Genomic DNA, 22,874 nt, shown 5'->3' on the forward strand with positions numbered 1-22,874 from the left:
CTTTGAGTAAAATCGATTGATAAATAAGGGTTTTATGGCCAAATGTGTAAAAATCGGGCGCTACATATATATGGGAGCAATAGCTAAATCTGAACCAATATCGATGATTTTTTGCACATATAGTAAGTACTATAGAAAATTGGATTTGGCCAACTTTGAGTAATAAGGGACTTATGGCCAAATTTGGGAAAATCGGGCGATACATCTATATGGGAGCTATATCTACATTTAATTCGATTTTTTCCAAACTCAGTAACGTTCATCCATGTGCCAAAAACAAACGCCATATATGCCAAATTTCATCAAATTCTGTTTATAATGGCGACCAGAATCCGGCGAAAAATAAATACATGGACAAACGGATGGACGCCAAGTGCTAGATCGACCCAGCAGGTGATTCTGAATCGATCGGTATATTCTGTATGGGATCTAAAATCAATATTTCTGGTAGGCAAATTTTGTTGGCAGATCAAAGTAGTTATACCCTGATCACTATGATGTTTAGGGCATTAAAACAATTTGATAAAGACTAACTCAAATTATTGTTATTATTTTTTTTTTAATTTTTCTGACTAGTTGTATATTCTCATATATTTCTGACTTCCACATGGTTTATGTAGTTCTCTGCACCTTTTTCTGTCATACAAACAATTTCGATTTTTTGTACCCTCCACCATAGGATGGGGGTATATTAACTTTGTCATTCCGTTTGTAACACATCGAAATATTGAAACTTGGCACAAGTAGTTGTTATTGATGTAGGTCGGATGGTATTGCAAATGGGCCATATCGGTTCACTTTTACGTATAGCCCCCATATATTTAAACGAACACCCAAATTTGGCTTGCCGATCCTCTAAGAGAAGCAAATTTCATCCCATCCGGCTGAAATTTGATACATGGTGTTAATATATGGCCTCATACACCAATGCAAAAATTGGTCGAAAACGGTCCATAATTATATTTATATAGCCACCATATAAACCGATCCCCAGATTTGACCTCCGGAGCCCCTTGGAAGAGCAAAATTCATCCGATTCGGTTGAAATTTGGTACATGGTGTGAGTATATGGTCTCTAACAACCATGCAAAAATTGGTCCACATCGGTCCATATAGCCTCCATATAAACCGATCCCCGATTTGGCTTGCCGAGCCTCTAAGAGAGGTAAATTTCATCCGATCCGGCTGAAATTTGATACATGGTGTTGGTATATGGTCTCTAACAACCATGCAAAAATTGGTCTACATCGGTCCACAATTATATATAGCCCCCATATAAACCGATCCCCCAATTTCGCTTGCGGAGCCTCTAAGAGAAGCAAATTTCATTCGATCCGGCTGAAATTTGGTACATGGTGTTGGTATATGGTCTCTAACAACTATGCAAAAATTGGTCCACATCGGTCCATAATTATATATAGCCCCCATATAAACCGATCCCCCGATTCGGCTTGCCGAGCTTCTAAGAGAGGCAAATTTCATCCGATCCGGCTGAAATTTTGTACATGGTGTTGGTATATGGTCTCTAACAACTATGCAAAAATTGGTCCACATCGGTCCATAATTATATAAAGCCTCCATATGTTATAAACCGATGCCCCGATTTGGCTTGCGGAACATATAAGGGAAGCAAATTTCATCCGATTCGGCTGAAATTTGGTACATGGTGTTAGTATATGGTCTCTGATGACCATGCAAACATTAGTGCACATCGGTCCATAATTATATATAGCCACCATATGAACCGATCCCCAGATTTGACCTCCGGAGCCCCTTGGAAGAGCAAAATTCATCCGATTCGGTTGAAATATGGTACGTGATGTTAGTATATGGTATCCAACAACAATGCAGGAATAGGTTCATATCAGTCCATAATTATATATAGCCCCCATATAAACCGATCCCCACATTTGACTCCCGGTACCTTTCGGAGAAGCAAAATTCATCCGATCTGGTTGAAATTTGGTACGTGGTGGTAGTATATGATATTTAACAACTATGCCAAAAGTGGTCCATATTTAACAACCATGCCAAAAGTGGTCCATATCATAATCAATAAACCCATATAAACCGACCCCGAGATTTGATTTTGGAGCCACTTGGAGCAGCAAATTTCATCCGAGTCAGTTGAAATTTGGTACATTGCTTAACTAGGTCCATATCGGTCTATAATTATATATAGCCCTCAGATAAATCGATCCCCAATCACACAAAAATTGGTCCATATCAAGTTCATAATTGTATATAGCCCCCATATAAGCGACCCCCATATTTCAATTCTGGCTCTCTACGTGCCGTGCAAAAGTCCATATCGATTCGTAATTATTTGTAGACTTACAAATAATTGTCTAATATATACCACGTATGGACTAACTAACAATTTGGAAAACGATTTTAAGAAGTTTTAAGATACCACAACCCAAGTAATTCGATTGTGGATGACAGTCTTTTCTACGCAATCCATGGTGGAGGGTACACCCAGAGAAGGAATATGATCACCTCAAACATATTTTAAGAGCAAAATGTTATTTTTGGGTGGTGACCATGTAACATGGTTTTCGCAACCATGTAACATGGTTTTCGCAATCATGTATCTGATTTCGGCAAGCAGGTTATATTTGACGAGAAAATAACATTTTAGTGACAAACATGTTGCATGGTCACCATACAAAAATAACATTTTGCTCTTGAAACATGTTTGAGGTGATCATATTCCTTCTCTGCGTGTACATAAGATTCGGCTTGGCCGAACTTACGGCCGTATATACTTGTTTATTTTTTTTTAATTTTACCTTTCACCCAGGCAGAGAATCGAACCGCGGGCCATAGAGTTGGTAAACAAACACACTGCCGCCTGTTATTGTCATCAACATTCAAATATCGCTATAGACATCAACGCACAATCATGTAGTTCGCACTCTGGGGCACAAGTCGATGTAAAGAAACTTTATTTTAGGAAAAAATATCACTTTAATCGATTGCTTTCTGGCAAACGATGTATCAAATACAATTTTTGGAAGCGGAAATAATGTAATTTCGTGCGGCTGAAATTTAATCGGGCTGCCACTTTGACCTGACCGAGCTCAAATACATCGATCGTGAATATATTCTCTTGACAGTGCTTGCCTAAGACATTTTTCTATGGGTGCAAACAAATCCCCTTGCTGCTAACGTTTATAACCATTCAATATAATAATGAATCAGATTGACCATATCTCGTAAGTCCTGTCACATAACGCCACTGGATAGATTTTCTTTCTCAAATAGCCATTTTTTTTTTGAAGAAATCAACACACATATCTAACATATGTCCTTGAAATATTCCCAGCTCTCTCAACAAGCCAAATTATTTTCTTTATTCTTCTGATTTACGAAAAAAATATCTTTATGGAGGCGGACAACGACAACAGTGACAATATGTTGCTTGTGCTGGTTGTCTTGACGAGATTTTCTTTTACGACACATTTTAATGAAACGCAAGAGTTGCCCGATGATGCGTTAAATTTAAATTTATTTGGATTTAAATTTTTTTTCTTCAGTATTTGATCACTCGCTATGATAGATACACTCGTACACTCTAGCTGATGGTGTTTTATGTTTAAATTATTTTATATATTGAATAAGAATTCAATGTTCCAAATATTTTTTTTTAATATAGGAATATATGCAAATGTACATATAGATCTGTATGATCCCATAGATATATAGGAGAAAATATCTTTAAAAAAAAAAACGAAAAAAATCCATTTAGATTTATATCTGTTGTATGCCAGAATTCAGGCTGACATCATATATAGATGTCGTAAAATTTAGTCCATTTTTTCCAACCAATATTCGTACAATCTTATGTAATGTACACTTTGAAGACTTGCAACAGGTGCTTGGAATATCCTCTATGTTTTATAGGTTATTGTGTTGGTTCAAAAAAGAGAAAATATTGCTAATTTTGTGTATATTTAAAATTAACTTCAAATTGGCAAGAAAATTGTTGTAATTGTATAATTAGAAAATTGTTTCCGCAATATCAAATTCCACATACAAACACGACAAGTATATACAGCAGTAAGTTTGGCCGGCCCGAATCTTAAATACCCACCGCCATGAATCAAATATTAGGGTTTCCTTTGAAATTTCAGGGGGTTTGATGACAGATATTCTCCCAAGCAGAGCAGTTCAACCAGTACACTTCCCCAAGATAAATTTCAAGATTTTACCTATGAAGACTATATCAGATTCTGGATTTAGAAAAACCATTTTTGTTTGAGTATTAGAGGAATCATTAACATCTCTTGTAAGTGTGCAAGAAAATTATAAAATAATGTCTTGATTTGAAATCTTAAATCTGTAGATTTTCACCCGAGAAGTAAAATCTGGAAATTGTACATTGAGTTTCAAGCAAGTTTCACGAACAGTGCGCCTTCTATACCCTCAAGAAGTGAAATCGGTCTATATGCAGGCATTACCAAATGGACCGATAAAAATTTAATCCGATACACGTTTTTGTGAGCCTAAAATACCACAATATTTACAATTTCAGGCAAATCAGATAAAAACTACGGTTTCTACAAACCCAAGGAGTTAAATCGGGAGATCGTTCTTATGGGGGCTATACTAAAATATGAACCGCTACTCACCGATTTCGGCACACCTATTTATGGCCCGAAAATACCTCTAGATTTCCAATTTCAGGCAAATTGTATAGAAACTTTGGATTCTAGAAGCCCAGGAAGTAAAATCGGTCTATATGGGGGCTATACCAAAACATGGACCGATACTCACTATTTTCGGCACACCTCGTTATGGGCCTAAAATACCTGTAGATTTCCAATTTCACGCAAATTGGATAAAAACTACGGCTTCTATAAGCTCAAGACCCCAAATCGGGAGGTCGGTTTATATGGGAACCATATCAAAACATGGATCGCTACTCACCGTTTTCGGCACACCTATTTATGGCCCGAAAATACCTCTATATTTCCAATTTCAGGAAAATTGAATAAAAACTTCGGATTCTAGAAGCCCAAGAAGTAAAATCGGTCTATATGGGGGCTATACCAAAATATGGACCGATACTCACAATTTTCGGCACACCTCTTTATGGTCATAAAATACCTCTAGATTTCAAATTTCAGGCAAATTGGATAAAAACTACGATTTTTATAAGCCCAAGACCCCAAATCGGGAGGTCGGTCTATATGGGGGCTATACCAAAACATGGACCGATGGTCACCATTTTTGGCACACCTCTTTATGGGCCTAAAATACCTCTATATTTCCAATTTCACGCAAATTGAATAAAAACTACGGTTTCTATAAGCCCAAGACCTCAAATCGGGAGGTCGGTTTATATGGGAACCATACCAAAATATGGACCGATGATCACAATTTTCGGCACACCTCTTTATGGTCCGAAAATACCTCTAGATTTCTAATTTCAGGCAAATTGTATAAACATTACGGTTTCTATAAGCCCAAGAAGTAAAATCGGGAGATCGGTGTATATGGGGGCTATACCAAAACATGGACCGATACTCACCATTTTTGGTAGACCTCTTTATGGTCATAAAATACCTCTAGATTTCAAATTTCAGGCAAATTGGATAAAAACTACGATTTTTATAAGCCCAAGACCCCAAATCGGGAGTTCGGTTTATATGGGCACTATATTAAAACCTGGACCGATATAGCCCATTTTCGAACTTGCCTGCAGACAAAAGACGAGTTTGTGCAAAATTTCAGCACAATTCCTTCAATTTGGAAGACTGTAGCGTGATTACAACAGACAGACAGATGGACGGACGGACATGGTTATATTCTCCCTGATCAAGAATATATATATATATATATATATATATATATATATATATATATATATATATATATATATATATATATATATATATATATATATATATATATATATATATATATATATATATATATATATATATATATATATATATATATATATATACTTTATATAGTCGGAAATCAATATTTCGATGTGTTACAAACGGAATGACAAACTTATTATACCCCCGTCACCATTCTATGGTGGTGGTTATAGAAATTGTTAGGAATTTTTCGAAAAGATTGTCGAACAAATATTTATTTGGGGTATTTGTTGTGTTTTTTTTTTTTTAGCTAAACACATAAATTTCGGACCAATTTTGGTCCCATCGAAATCCGCAAAATTATTGCATACAAATAAAAATGGGTTCGTGCCCAGCCTTTAAATTTCGCTTCATAAAAAAATATTTGATTGTGTGTACATATTGTCATGGATTATATTGGGAGCGGGTATTATAATATAGAAACCTAGAGGTATTGTACCGTAAATGGTTTGTAGCGGTCCATTTTAGGCTCACTTAGACTTCTAGAAACCGTAGTTTTCACCAGATTTTTCCTGAAATTAAATTATGAAAATTTAAAGATAATTTAGGACCACAAATAAGTGTGCCGAATGGGGTGTGTATCGGTCTAGGTCTTGATATAGCGCCCTATTTGCCTGAATATTTCCACATGCTTATTGTGTCCTTGGAAACTTAAAATTTCCAATCACTCTTAACTGCATCCACAAATATTTTGGCATCTTCTATTTTATCTTCTTCCTGGCTCATGTTTCTTCCCCAATCGATTCAAGGCATTTTAAAGGTCCGAAGTCCGTTCTTTTTGTTACCAATTTTGCCTGCACTTCGGTGATCTTTGATATTAGGTAGGATGGAGTCTTCTCATTTGTGGGTTCCTCGGTTAATTTCGTCAATTCACAGGCTCCTCCAAAGTGAGGAGCTGGCGACGACAAAGAGGTCAATGCTTTAAATGCTGTGCTTTCCTCTTTCTGCTCAATTATTTGCTTCTTATATTGCAGAATCTTGCTCTTGCTGAGATAGAAATTGCAACCGAATATTCTCGAGTCTCACCGCTAGTTTTTGTATGTTTGCCCCTTGACTGACTGGATCTGTCCTTAACCGCTCAATTATTTCCGTTCACTTTTCTCGCCAAAAATAGATTGCTTATCCAAACAAGATACATAATTTCCGACACAGTAATATGGTTGCGATAAACATCTACAAATAACATTTTGCTCTTAAAATATTTTAGAGGTGATCAACTTTTGTGCAACCAGAGAAGAAATGCGATGATCGCCTCTTAGAGCAAAATGCTAGTTTTGGACGGTGAACATGTAACATGTTTGTCGCAACCATGTTATTTTCTCATACGTTATGTATCTGATTTCGGAAAGAAAACAATAGTTTTACAGCAAACATTTTGTTTTCTCCCCCACCCCAAAGAAACATTTTGCTGTAGGAGGTGATCACATTCCTTCTCTGCGCACGCAAAAAAAAGATTCTCTCCTCCCAAACGAAATTTTAGTCAAACATTTACTTTTCGCTACAAGGACTGAATAGTCTAAGTGAGCCTGAATCTTAATCGGGCTGCCACTTTAACCTTCGCTACAAGAAAGTTTATTTGGAAGAAAAATATATACTTTTTGTGATAAACGCTTATTCTTTTACAGTATGTAAAAACAACTTCATAAAGACTAACTCAAAATAAATTATTTTCTAGCTAATTGCATTTTCCCTCATATCTTTCCCACTTCCACGATGTTTTTTAGCGGATCGTACAGTTTGTAAGCCAACACATTATCCACTTACCTACGTAGCTGTTATTGTCATCAACATACAATAAACGCTATAGCCATGAACGCACAAGAAACGCAAACAGTCAAACAGTTAAATTTATATAGCATAGTTTTCGGCGCCCACGAGTCTATTAAAGAAACTTTATTTAACAGAAACATACATTTAATTGGCCACCGTGGGGCAATGGTTAGCATGCCCGCTTTGCGTACCAAGAGTCGTGGGTTCAATCCCTGCTACGACCGAACACATATAGTCCAAATATGTTCGGAAGATTCCGAAAAGATGTTAGATATTAGATACTATTATATTAACCCTCTAATGTCCCAATTTTTTTGTCAGCTGATTAAATATTCAATGTTAACCACACAAAAGCAAGAAAACTAATCAAGAAAAATGTATAGGTAAAATTCAGTATATGCTGCAAAGGCTCTTGAACAGGTTCAACTAAGTTTTCTTTTTATTTTATTTATTTTTGTTGTCTTAAGGTGTGCTTTACTAAAAGCTTCCTTATTTAATGAAGCCCGCCTAAAGGCGGGATTGGGCATTAGAGGATTAACTATTTAATATGAAAATTCGAAATGTCTCTTATTAAAGACTTCAAGTCAGAATAGAACAGTGCTCGATATAAACGAAGGCTATTCAGTCCATTGTGATACCACACTGGTGAACTTCCCTCTTATCACTGAGTGCTGCCCGATTCCATGTTAAGCTCAATGATAAGGGACCTTCTTTTTATAGCCGAGTCCGAACGGCGTGAAACCACTTAGAGCAGCTTTGAAACCCTCACCAGCATTACTGAGGTGGGATAATCCACCGCTGAAAAACTTTTTGATGTTTGGTCGAAACTGGGTTCGAATCCACGACCCTGTATATGCAAGGCGGGCATGCTAACCATTGCACCATGGTGGCTCCTCAACCCTAACTAAAGAAAAACGGTTTCGGTACACGTTTTCCAAAGGTTTGTTTTTTTTTTCTTTGCGTGCTTGCTTGCGGTTGTTACTGGAGAATAATTTGAAATGGTCAACTCCCGACTATTGGCAAATTCTTTTGCATTTTCGATACTGCTTTTGATCCATTGACGATTACCTTTTAAGATTTCGTCGTTCAGCACAGTTTGTTATACCCTCCACAATAGGAAGGTATAACAAACTGTGCTGAACGTCATTCCGTTTGTAACACATCGAAATATTGCTCTAAGACCCCCCATAAAGTATATATATTCTGGGTCGTGGTGAAACTCTGAGTCGATCTAAGCATGTCCGTCCGTCCGTCTGTTGAAATCACGCTAACTTCCGAACGAAACAAGCTATCGACTTGAAACTTGGCACAAGTAGTTTTTATTGATGTAGGTCGGATGGTATTGCAAATGGGCCATATCGGTCCACTTTTACGTATAGCCCCCATAAAAACGGACCCTCAGATATGGCTTGCGGAGCCTCTAAGAGAAGCATATTTCATCCGATCCGGCTGAAATTTGGTACATGGTATTGGTATATTGTCTCTAACAACCATGCAAAACTTGGTCCACATCGGTTCATAATTATATATAGCCCCCATATAAACCGATCCCCAGATTTGGCTTGCAGAGCCTCTAAGAGAAGCAAATTTCATCCGATCCTGCTGAAATTTAGTACATGGTGTTGTTATATGGTCTCTAACAACCATGCAGAAATTGGTCTACATCGGTCCATAATTTTATATAGCCCCCATATAAACTGATCCCCCGATTTGACTTGCGGAGGCTAAAAGAGAAACAAATTTCATCCTGCTGAAATTTGGTACATGGTGTTGGTATATGGTCTCTAACAACCATGCTAAAATTGGTCCACATCGGTCCATAATTATATATAGGCCCCATATAAACCGATCCCCAGATTTGGTTTGCGGAGCCTCTAAGAGAAGCAAATTTCATCCGATCCGCTTGAAATTTGGAACATGGTGTTAGTATATGGTCTCTAACAAACTTGTCGTAAATTGATCCATTATTATATATATCCCCCATTTTAACCGTTCTCTAGACTTGACCTCCGGAGTCTCTTGCAGGAGCAAAATTCATCCGATCCGGTTCAAATTTGGAACATGGTGTTAGTATATGGCCGCTAACAACCATACCAAAATTGGTCCATATCGGTCTATAGTTATATATAGCCGATCCCCAATCACACAAAAATTGGCCCATATCGGTTCATAATCATGGTTGCCACTGGAGCCAAAAATAATCTACCAAAATTTTACTCCTATAGAAAATTTTGTCAAAATTTTATTTCTATAGAAAATTTTGTCAAAATTTTATTTCTATAGAAAATTTTTGTCAAAATTTTATTTATATAGAATATTTTGTTAAAATTTTATTTCTATAGAATATTTTGTTAAAATTTTATTTCTATAGAAAATTTTGTCAAAATTTTATTTCTATGGAAAATTTTGTTAAAATTTTATTTCGATAGAAAACTTTGTTAATTTAATATATACCACGTATGGAATTAATTACAATTTAGTGTTAGGAGGTTTTAAGACACCTTGCCATCGGCAAGCGTTACCGCAACCCGAGTAATTCGATTGTGGATGGCAAAGTTTAGAAGAAGTTTCTACGCAATCCATGGTGGAGGGTGCATAAGCTTCGGCCAGGCCGAACTTACGGCCGTATATACTTTTTTATTATACCCACCACCATAGAATGGTGACGGGGGTATAATAAGTTTGTCATTCCGTTTGTAACACATCGAAATATCGATTTCCGACTATATAAAGTATATATATTCTTGATCAGGGAGAAATTCTAAGACGATATAACGATGTCCGTCTGTCTGGCTGTCTGTCTGTCTGTTGTAATCACGCTACAGTCTTCAATAATGAAGCACTCGTGCTGAAATTTTGCATAAACTCGTCTTTTGTCTGCAGGCAGGTCAAGTTCGAAGATGGGCTATATCGGTCCAGGTGTTGATATAGTCCCCATATAAACCGACCTCCCGATTTGGGGTCTTGGGCTTATAGAATTCGTAGTTTTTATCCAATTTGCCTGAAATTTGAAATCTGGAGGTATTTTATGACCATAAAGAGGTGTGCCAAAAATGGTGAGTATCGGTCCACGTTTTGGTATAGCCCCCATATAGACCGATCTCCCGATTTTACTTCTTGGGATTATAGAAACCGCAGTTTTTATTCAATTTACCTGAAATTGGAAATCTAGAGGTATTGTAGAACCATAAATACGTGTGCCAAAAATTGTGAGTATCGGTCCATATTTTGGTATAGCCCCCATATAGACCGATCTCCCGATTTTACTGCTTGGGCTTATAGAAATCGCTATTTTTATTCAATTTACCTGAAATTGGAAATCTAGAGGTATTGTAGGACCACAAATACGTGTGCCAAAAATTGTGAGTATGGGTCAATTTTTTGGTATAGCCCCCATATAGACCGATCTCCCGATTTTACTTCTTGGGCTTATAGAAACCTCAGTTTTTATTCAATTTACCTGAAATTGGAAATCTAGAGGTATTGTAGGACCACAAATACGTGTGCCAAAAATTGTAAGTATCGGTCCATGTTTTGGTATGGTCCCCATATAAAACGACCCCCCGAATTGGGGTCTTGGGCTTATAGAAACCGTAGTTTTTATCCAATTTGTCTGAAATTGGAAATCTAGAGGTATTTTAGGACCACAAAGAGGTGTGCCAAAAATTGTGAGTATCGGTCCATATTTTGGTATAGCCCCCATATAGACCGATTTCCCGATTTTACTTCTTGGGCTTCTAGAATCCGAAGTTTTTATCCTATTTGCCTGAAATTGGAAATCTAGAGGTATTTTCGGGTCATAAAGAGGTGTGCCGAAAACGGTGAGTATCGGTCCATAGTTGGGTATAGCCCCCATATAGACCGATTTCCCGATTTGGGGTCTTGGGCTTATAGAAACCGTAGATTTCATCCAATTTGTCTGAAATTGGAAATCTAGAGGTATTGTAGGACCACAAATACGTGTGCCAAAAATTGTGAGTATCGGTCCATATTTTGGTATAGCCCCCATATAGACCGATTTCCCGATTTTACTTCTTGGGCTTCTAGAATCCGAAGTTTTTATCCTATTTGCCTGAAATTGGAAATCTAGAGGTATTTTCGGGTCATAAAGAGGTGTGCCGAAAACGGTGAGTATCGGTCCATATTTTAGTATAGCCCCCATATAGACCGATTTCCCGATTTGGGGTCTTGGGCTTATAGAAACCGTAGATTTCATCCAATTTGTCTGAAATTGGAAATCTAGAGGTATTGTAGGACCACAAATACGTGTGCCAAAAATTGTGAGTATCGGTCCATATTTTGGTATAGCCCCCATATAGACCGATTTCCCGATTTTACTTCTTGGGCTTCTAGAATCCGAAGTTTTTATCCTATTTGCCTGAAATTGGAAATCTAGAGGTATTTTCGGGTCATAAAGAGGTGTGCCGAAAACGGTGAGTATCGGTCCATATTTTAGTATAGCCCCCATAAGAACGATCTCCCGATTTAACTCCTTGGGTTTCTAGAAACCGTAGTTTTTATCTGATTTGCCTGAAATTGTAAATATTCGGGTATTTTAGGCCCACAAAAACGTGTATCGGATTAAGTTTTTATCGGTCCATTTGGTAATGCCTCCATATAACATAGACCGACTTTACTTCTTAAGGGTGTAGAAGGCGCACTGATCATGAAAATTGCTTGAAACTCAATGTAAAATTTCCAGATTTTACTTCTACAGATTTAAGATTTCAAATCAAGACGTTATTTTATAATTTTCTTGCACACTTACAAGAGATGTTAATGATTCCTCTAAAACTCAAACAAAAATGGTTCTTATAAATCCAGAATCGGATATAGTCCTCATAGGTGAAATCTTTAAGTTTATCTTCGGGAAGTGTCCTCAAGTCCTCAAGCCCTCCTGAAATTTCAAAGGAAACCCTAATGTTTGTGGTGGGTATTTAAGATTCGGCCCGGCCGAACTTACTGCTGTATATACTTGTTTTATAAATTTGTTTGTCTTCCAAAGAAAATAATTGGAGTTTTTTTTTAGACTTAATTTCGAACATTATATTGTTTTTAGTCTGCCAAGTTAGTTTTATTAGTTAAGCTTTTTGGTAGAATTGCTTAACACACTTGTATCCTCTGGCGATCGAGTTTGTTGGCTATGAAAAATGTTTTTAAGATTTTATTGGGTCAAAATCACATACTTTAATTACGGCTTTATTTATTTATTTCCTCCTTTTCTTTCCTTACAGAATCCATTTTCCCACCTGTCTTTGGCAAGCGTTTGCAAGCCCAAGTCATGAAGAAAAATGAGAAAATTGTGATGGAAGTCGAGGTTACTGGTTTACCCGCACCAACTGTCGTCTGGATGAAGGATGAGAAGCCTTTGAACGAAGTGGAAATTTCACAACATAGACTCCTGGTTAATGGCAATTGTCATACATTGATCATCGAAAGGGGTAAGTTTGAAGTTATCCGCTTGTATATATTGCTCGTCCTTTGTTTTCATTGCAAAGCACCTTCAAGGAATTTTAATTTTTAATACAAAAAAAAATGTATATATATATTAAAACATCCCCTCCCCCTTAATAGCCCAAATAAGCGATTCTGGCAAGTACATGGTCAAGGCAACCAATGCTGCTGGCGAAGCCAAAAGCATAGCGGATTGTGCCGTTCTGGAACCCACTCCAGAACGCATGCAAGAGGTGGTAAAGACTGTTGTCTTTGAGAGACCCGATGCATTCACCACTGAAGTAAGTTTGAAATTGAAAAGACACAAATCATATCAAATGAAACGTTTAATATAAGATCCCTCTAGAAAAATCTAGAAAAATACGCTGCTTAAAACAAAAAAAAAAAAAAACATATTAATTTTTAAGATATTAAGTAATTGAAAAATAATATATGAAGCAAGGCAAAGTGTTTGCTTTCTCGATTTTTTGTTTTCTATTTATATATATTTTATGTTATTTTTATTGCAAGATTAGTTTATTGGAAACAATTTTTTTTCTTTATTCTTCCCATAATAATATGCGTGTGTGTGTTGAAAACACTCTCGCTCTTCTTTTTTTTTTGCCTTGATATCAATTTGAAATAAAAAATTTCGAAAAACCTAAAACTGCAATATTGAAATATAATATCTGCCTCATAATGAATGTCTAAATGTTAAACAACAACAACAACTACTACTACAACAACAACCACGCCCTGCAACTACCAACAACACAACCTTATGGCTACGAAATACATGACCAATCAAAAATAAATGCAATGAATGTGACCACCTCTACAAATTGAATCCTTTCACCAACACTCACTCAACTCTAATCCACTCTTAATGAATCAAACTACTACTCTCTCTCACTCTCTCGCTCACACTCTCTCTATATATGTTTGTGTGTTTGTTGTGATTGTCCCATGCTTTCGGATGAAAACCCCCCAACTCAAACATGAAACTACAGTTTAACAAGCAACCATTGTCGTTTGAGTCACTGAGAAGTGAGAGCACCAATGCAAGTGATAGGCATGGCTTATCAGAGTCGAAGATTATAACTGAGCATCGTTGCACTACAGAGGCAACCATGCGTCTAGAGCATAAACCTGTCTACTCCGATTTGCCCGATCGCCTAACTAGAACAAATGTCGATGTTACGGATCACAGTAGTAGTAGAGTGCCAATGCCAACATTTAATGCCGCCGCCTCGGGGCCTCCACCACATTTTGGTGTGGCCACACCTTTCCATCCAGCGGCTCCCACAGTACAGAGCAAACCATCTATGTTCCAACCACCATCCACGTTCCAGCCAACTCCTGTCTTCCAAGCCCCGTCTCAGGTTGAATTCCTAAATACGAATGATATGGTCGATAGTGAACCCATGTCGGTCATCGATTCGAATGAGAAAAAGAAATCATCTTTCGAGTATTTCAAGAAAATCGATAAGGTTATCCAAAGTGGTGGAGGGCCACCCAGGGAAAATATCTTCCAGAAACCAGAGACTCCAAGAGAAGATCGTGCCCTGACCAGGGGAGAGGCCCCACAAATGTGTTTTGTGCCCGGTACCGACAATGAAACAAAAACTAAACCTCCTCCAATTAATGAGCGTATCAAACAGCTGGAGGAAATGCCCGTCAATACCAAAGAACCACCTCATGGTGGTGTTCCCGTATTCCCACCTAAGGCTGGTACCCCCAAACCATCTCTGGAGGGTTTAATGATGGAGAAACTTTGGAGTCCTGCTGCCACTCATCCCACGGGTCTGAGTGGATCTAGTCACGATTTAAGAGCTCCCTCCCTGGTAAAACAAGCCGCTGGCGGTGGTCGCCCCAAAACACCTATCGATGACATTTACCTACCACCAGGAACTCCTCCAGAGATGTGTTTTGCCCCCAAGGACACCCAGCAATGCTCTCACCGCCAATCGATTGTGGAAACCATGGAAAAGATTATCGAAGAGAAACTTATACAATCCCGTCCTGCCAACGTCTTGCCCCAGTCTGTGCCCACCGTAACACCACTAACGCCCACCGATTTATCGAATCTTGCACCCAGCTATAAGCCACCTCCACCAGCTATTCCTAGCAAATTGCAAACTCCCTATGAAAGTGATTACGAAAGCGATCGCTACAAGTTCAGTGGTAGTGAATCCGATGAGAATTCCCTCCGTACATTAACAGCGTTCCAGGCTCCGGCCAAAACAAATGGCTATGCAGCCGATACCGAAGACAAACAGGAATCCTATTCGACATCTGAGAATAAATACCATCATGAAGATAAGGTTCGCTTTATTCGGCTCTCTCTCTCTCTTTCTCTGAGAGCCATTTAAAATTCTCCATATTCTCTTCATGTTTAGATTTTTCTGTTGAATGTTTTGCAAACTGTTTTGTGTAAATTAGCACTAAACTAAATGGAATGAATATCCACTTACTGAATGTTTATTATCCCTATTTTTTTTTTTTTTGATACCATTGATTGAGTGTATATTGTTTTTGAATTTTAGTATGTTTTTGTCTAGTTTTTTTGGGAAATTTGACAAGAACGAGTATCAAAGTAAAAAAACATATAATGTGTGTTTACCCCCAGAGATACCCTACGCTAAAAGAAGAGAAATACAGAAAATGCCCTAAGGGCAATTTATTTGTCAATAGAGTAGGGTTAGGTTTCCAAATCGTGTTTTTTTTTTTTTAATGAGGGGAACATTATTGCATAGCATAGCTATACTGATAACAGGGGCCATGTAGCTTTATTTAAGTTCATGTATATTATTATGAGAAGGTTTCCTTCATAATGACATAAAAATATTTGGCTCCATGAAATAACGTCCCCAAGAGGAAATGGAACAACACCCCAAATATTCGACTCCATGAAATAACGCCCCTAAGAGGAAAACAAATAAGACCCAAAAATTATATATGGAGCAAAAATAAAATATGTTGAGGTGTTAATTAGTTTTCTGAGGTTTTCATATAAATATAAGATTGAAATTTTATCATAATAACACCACAAAATGAAAACTAAAGTTATATCCGATACATTATTTATTTGGGCGTTGGACTTGAGAATACGGAGAAAATAAGACAAAAGATAGTCGTCTCCATGCAATAAATAACAGCGAAATAAAACCCTATCGTGGAAATGAAACAAGTAAGGAAAGTCTAAAGTCGGCCGGGGCCGACTATATTATACCCTACACCACTTTTTGGATCTAAATTTTCGAAACCATATCACATCCGTCAAATGTGTTGGGAGCTATATATAAAGGTTTGTCCCAAATACATCCATTTAAATATCACTCGATCTGGACAGAATTTGATAGACTTCTACAAATCTATAGACTCAAAATTTAAGTCGGCTAATGCACTAGGGTGGAACACAATATTAGTAAAAAAAAATATGTGAAAAACATTTAAATCTGAAGAAATTTTAAGGAAACTTCGCAAAAGTTTATTTATGATTTATCGCTCGATATATATGTATTAGAAGTTTAGGAAAATTAGAGTCATTTTTACAACTTTTGGACTAAGCAGTGGCGATTTTACAAGGAAAATGTTGGTATTTTGACCATTTTTGTCGAAATCAGAAAAACATATATATGGGAGCTTTATCTAAATCTGAACCGATTTCAACCAAATTTGTCACGCATAGCAACAATGCTAATTCTACTCCCTGTGCAAAATTTCAACTAAATCGGAGTTAAAAATTGGCCTCTGTGGTCATATGAGTGTAAATCGGGCGAAAGCTATATATGGGAGATATATCTAAATCTGAACCGATTTCAACCAAATTTGGCACGCATAGCTATAATGCTAATTCTACTCCCTGTGCAAAATTTCAACTAAATCGGACCAAAAAATTGGCCTCTGTGGTCATACGAGTGTAAATCGGGCGAAAGCTATATATGGGAGATATATCTAAATCTGAACCGATTTCAACCAAATTTGGCACGCATAGCTACAATGCTAATTCTACTCCCTGTGCAAAATTTCAACTAAATCGGAGTTAAAAATTTGCCACTGTGGTCATATGAGTGTAAATCGGGCGAAAGCTATATATAGGAGATATATCCAAATCTGAACCGATTTCAACCAAATTTGGCACGCGTAGTTACAATGCTAATTCTACTAGCTGTGCAAAATTTCAACTAAATCGGAGTTAAAAATTTGCCTCTGTGGTCATATGAGTGTAAATCGGCCGAAAGCTATATATGGGAGATATTTCCAAATCTGAACCGATTTCAACCAAATTTGGCACGCGCAGTTACAATGCTAATTCTACTCCCTGTGCAAAATTTCAACTAAATCGGAGTTAAAAATTTGCCTCTGTGGTCATATGAGTGTAAATCGGGCGAAAGCTATATATGGGAGATATATCTAAATCTGAACCGATTTCAACCAAATTTGGCACGCATAGCTATAATGCTAATTCTACTCCCTGTGCAAAATTTCAACTAAATCGGACCAAAAAATTGGCCTCTGTGGTCATACGAGTGTAAATCGGGCGAAAGCTATATATGGGAGATATATAAAAATCTGAACCGATTTCAACCAAATTTAGCACGCATAGTTACATTGCTAATTCTACTCCCTGTACAAAATGTCAACTAAATCGGAGTTAAAAATTGGCCTCTGTGGGCAAATGAGTGTAAATCGGACGAAAGCTATATGTGGGAGCTATATCTAAATCTGAACCGATTTGGCTGATCTTTTGCAAGTTTTTCGAGACCCATAAAATATTCGGATGTACGGAATTTTAGGAAGATCGGTTGATATACACGCCAATTATGACCAGATCGGTGAAAAATATATATGGCAGCTATATCTAAATCTGAACCGATTTTTTCCAAAATCAATAGGGATCGTCTTTGAGCCGAAACAGGATCCTATACCAAATTTTAGGACAATCGGACTAAAACTGCGAGCTGTACTTTGCACACAAAAATACATGAACAGACAGACAGACAGACGGACAGACGGACAGACAGACAGACAGACGGACATCGCTAAATCGACTCAGAATTTAATTCTAAGCCGATCCGTATACTAAAAGGTTGGTATATGATTACTCCTTCTTGGCGTTACATACAAATGCACAAACTTATTATACCCTGTACCACAGTAGAGGTGAAGGGTATAATAATCGCGATTATATAAGAAGTAACAACAATGCATATTGGAGTGTTATTATACCCACCACCATAGAATGGTGACGGGGGTATAATAAGTTTGTCATTCCGTTTGTAACACATCGAAATATCGATTTCCGACTATATAAAGTATATATATTCTTGATCAGGGAGAAATTCTAAGACGATATAACGATGTCCGTCTGTCCGTCTGTCTGTCTGCCTGTCTGTCTGTTGTAATCACGCTACAGTCTTCAATAATGAACCAATCGTGCTGAAATTTTGCAAAAACTCGTCTTTTGTCTGCAGGCAGGTCAAGTTCGAAGATGGGCTATATCGGTCCAGGTTTTAATATAGTGCCCATATAAACCGACCTCCCGATTTGGGGTCTTGGGCTTATAGAAATCGTAGTTTTTATCCAATTTGCCTGAAATTTGAAATCTAGAGGTATTTTATTACCATAAAGAGGTGTGCCAAAAAGGGTGAGTGTGGGTCCATGCTTTGGTATAGCCCCCATATAGACCGATCTCCCGATTTTATTTCTTGGGCTTATAGATTTTTATTCAATTTACCTGAAATTGGAAATCTAGAGGTATTGAGGTATTGTAGGACCACAAATACGTGTGCCAAAAATTGTGACTATCGGTCCATGTTTTGGTATGGTCCCCATATAAAACGACCTCCCGATTTGGGGTCTTGGGCTTATAGAAACTGTAGTTTTTATCCAATTTGTCTGAAATTGGAAATCTAGAGGTATTTTATGACCATAAAGAGGTGTTCCGAAAATGGTGAGTATCGGTCCAAATTTTGGTATAGCCCCCATATAGACCGATTTCCCGATTTTACTTCTTGGGCTTCTAGAATCCGAAGTTTTTATCCTATTTGCCTGAAATTGGAAATCTAGAGGTATTTTCGGGTCATAAAGAGATGTACCGAAAACGGTGAGTATCGGTCCATATTTTAGTTAGCCCCCATAAAAACGATCTCCCGATTTAACACCTTGGGTTTCTAGAAACCGTAGTTTTTATCCGATTTGCCTGAAATTTTAAATATTCTGGTATTTTAGGCTCACAAAAACGTGTATCGGATTAAGTTTTTATCGGTCCATTTGGTAATGCCTCCATATAGATGGACTTCACTTCTTGAGGGTATTGAAGGCGCACTGATCATGAAAATTGCTTGAAACTCAATGTAAAATTTCCAGATTTTACTTCCCGGGTGAAAATCTACAGATTTAAGATTTCAAATCAAGACATTATTTTATAATTTTCTTGCACACTTACAAGAGATGTTAATGATTCTTCTAAAACTCAAACAAAAATGGTTCTTATAAATCCAGAATCTGATATAGTCCACATAGGTGAAATCTTTAAATTTATCTTCGGGAAATGTCCTCAATTCCTCAAGCCTTCCTGAAATTTAAAAGGAAACCCTAATATTTGGTTCATGGTGGTGGGTATTTAAGATTCGGCCCGGCCGAACTTAGTGCTGTATATACTTGTTTCATATTTTGTTGGCCCAAACATTATTTATTGGGGGGTTGAATTTGAGAACACAATCAAAATAATGGAATAAGTTCCCAAAGCTTCGAATCCCTAGAATAACGTCCCAATGAAGCAAAGCCTCAAATATAAAATGAAATAAGTACCCGCAAGTTTATAAACACACCATATGTTATTATGGCGTATTGTCTGATTTTTTTTGAGGCTATTTTATTTTAGGATCCATGAAATAAAACAAGTATATACGGCCGAGCTTACGGCCAGGCCGAATCTTGTGGACCCTCCACCATAGATTGCGTAGAAACTTCTACTAAAGACGGTCATCCACAATTAAATTACTTGGGTTGCGTCCGATGGCAAGGCATCTTTAAACTTCTTAACATCATCTTCTAAATTGTAAGTTAGTCCATGCGGGATATATAGTAGACAAAAGAAAGATCGATTAAATACGTATATATATTCAGTTCTTGACCGGTATATATAGGGAATAAATAATTACGAACTGATATGAACTTTTGTGCGGTAATTATAGGGCGAGAATTGAAATATGGCGGTCGCTTTATATGGGGACTATATACAATTATGAAAACGAGTCTACTCAAAAAGGGCAAATTTTGTACACTTTGGTAGATTGGTAGAATTCTTGATGTTTTTTGGAAGATTTTTCAAAATATTCCTCTCCAACAATGAAAAGCCTTCAAAAATGTTCTATAGAAATAACATTTTGACAAAATTTTCTACAAAAATAAAATTCTGACAAAATTTTGTGTATAGAAATAAAATTTCTATAAAAATTTTCTATAGCAATAAATTTTTGACAAAATTTTGTATATAGAAATTATATTTTGACTTGAAGATTTGAAGATTTAGTAAAGACATAAAATGTTGACAAAATTTTCTATAGAAATTAAATGTTGACAAAATTTTCTATAGAAATAAAATTTTGACAAAAGTTTCTATAGAAATAAAATTTTGACAAAATTTTCTATAGAAATAACATTTTAACAAAATTTTCTATGTCAATAAAATTTTGATAAGATTATTTTTGGCTCGAGTGGCAATCGTGATCTTTCTGTGATTGGGGCTCGGTTTATTTGGGGGCTATATAATATAGATCCATACGGACTAATTTTGGCATGGTTGTTATCGGCCATACACTAGCGAAATGTAGCAAATTTCAACCGGATCCGATGAATTTTGCTCCTTCAAGAGGATATTTATAATTATGAACCGATATGGACCAATTTTTGCATGGTTGTACTAAGTTTCAACCGCATCGGATGAATTGTGCTCCTCTAATAGGCTCCGGAGGTCAAATCTGGGGATCGGTTTATTTGGGGGCTATATATAATTATGAACCGAAGTGGAATAATTTTTGCATGGTTGTTAGAGACCATATACCAACACCATGTACCAAATTTCAGCCGGATCGGATGATATTTTCTTCTCTTAGAGGCTCCGCAAGCCAATTCTGGGGATCGGTTTATATGGGGGCTATATATTATTATGAACCGATGTGGAGCAATTTTTGCATGGTTGTTAGAGACCATATACTAACACCACGTACCAAATTTCAATAGGATCGGATGAAATTTGTTTCTCTTAGAGGCTCCGCAAGCCAAATCTGGGGATCGGTTTATTTGGGGGCTATATATAATTATGAACCGAAGTGGAATAATTTTTGCATATACCAACACCATGTACCAAATTTCAGCCGGATAGGATGATATTTTCTTCTCTTAGAGGCTCCGCAAGCCAAATCTGGGGGTCCGTTTATATGGGGGCCATACGTAAACGTGAACCGATATGGCCCATTTGCAATATCATCCGAACTACATCAATAACAACTAATTGTGCCAAGTTTCAAGTCGATAGCTTGTTTCGTTCGGAAGTATATAGCACCCATATATATCTTTCGCCCGATATGGACTAATATGGTCCCAGAAGCCAGAGTTTTATACCAATTGAGTTAAAATTTTGCACTAGGAGTACAATTAGTAGTGCAGTCAAGTGTGCCAAATTTTAGTGAAATTGGTGCAGATTTAGATATAGCTCCCATATATATCGTTCGCCCGATTTACACTCATATGACCACAGAGGCCAATTTTTTTCTCCGATTTAGTTGAAATTTTGCACAGGGAGTAGAATTAGCATTGTAGCTATTCGTACCGAATTTGGTTGAAATCGGTTCAGATTTATATATAGCTTCCATATATAGCTTTCGCCCGATTTACACTCATAGGACCACAGAGGCCAATTTTTTGCTCCGATTTAGTTGAAATTTTGCACAGAGAGTATAAAAAGCATTGTTGCTATGCGTACCAAATTTGATTGAAATCGGTTCAGATTTAGGTATAGCTCCCATATATATGTTTTTCTGATTTCGACAAAAATGGTCAAAATACGAACATTTCCCTTTTAAAATCGCCTCTGCTTAGTCGAAAAGTTGTAAAAACTACTCTAATTTTCCTCTGCTTCTAATACATATATATCGAGCGATAAATTATAAATAAAAGTTTGTGAAGTTTCCTTAAAATTGCTTCATATTTAAATCTTTCCCATATTTTTACTATCATTGTGTTTCACCCTAGTGCATTAGCCGACTTAAATTTTGAGTCTATAGGTTTTGTAGAAGTCTATCAAATTCTGTCCAGATCGAGTGATATTTAAATGTATGTATTTGGGACAAACCTTTATATAACATATAGCACCCAACACATTTGACGGAGGTGATAGGTATCGAAAATTTAGATCTACAAAGTGGTGCAGGGTATAATATAGTCGGCCACGCCCGACTTTAGACTTTCCTTACTTGTTTTAAATTAAAATCTTGATTGGTATTGAAAATATATTCACTTCCAATTTATTTGAAAAACTTTACATTCTCAAAATATGCATCAAACTTCTTAATCACAAACTTTCGATAAGTTAAACATTATTTATTTAAACCACAAATAATTCTCTTTGCATTAACTAAACTGTGGATTACTTCAAAGACATTTGACTTTAGTGCAAAGTTTCTAATCGGAAGGAGAAGCGTGACTGAATTTTATATTGTATTTAACTAAAAGTTCTATGTTTTAAATAAATTGTAAATTAAAAAATTA

The 22,874-nt window shown here is 36.8% G+C and overlaps 1 protein-coding gene across 8 annotated transcripts in view; it reads left to right on the forward strand.

Moving 5' to 3' along the window:
• Positions 1 to 22,874, forward strand: part of zormin — a 517,259-nt gene that overhangs the window by 334,371 nt on the left and 160,014 nt on the right. For 5 of the 8 annotated variants that reach the window (XM_075303991.1, XM_075303993.1, XM_075303990.1 and 2 more), the window contains 3 exons: positions 12,899 to 13,105; positions 13,239 to 13,399; positions 14,108 to 15,421. In XM_075303991.1, coding sequence (XP_075160106.1) covers positions 12,899 to 13,105; positions 13,239 to 13,399; positions 14,108 to 15,421 — 1,682 coding nt within the window. The remainder of the gene's footprint in view (positions 1 to 12,898; positions 13,106 to 13,238; positions 13,400 to 14,107; positions 15,422 to 22,874) is intronic. The other 3 variants (XM_075303996.1, XM_075303995.1, XM_075303998.1) reach the window with 1 other exon arrangement.

This window comes from Haematobia irritans, chromosome 4 (assembly GCF_050003625.1).
Source record: "Haematobia irritans isolate KBUSLIRL chromosome 4, ASM5000362v1, whole genome shotgun sequence".
Taxonomy (NCBI): Eukaryota; Metazoa; Arthropoda; class Insecta; order Diptera; family Muscidae; genus Haematobia; species Haematobia irritans.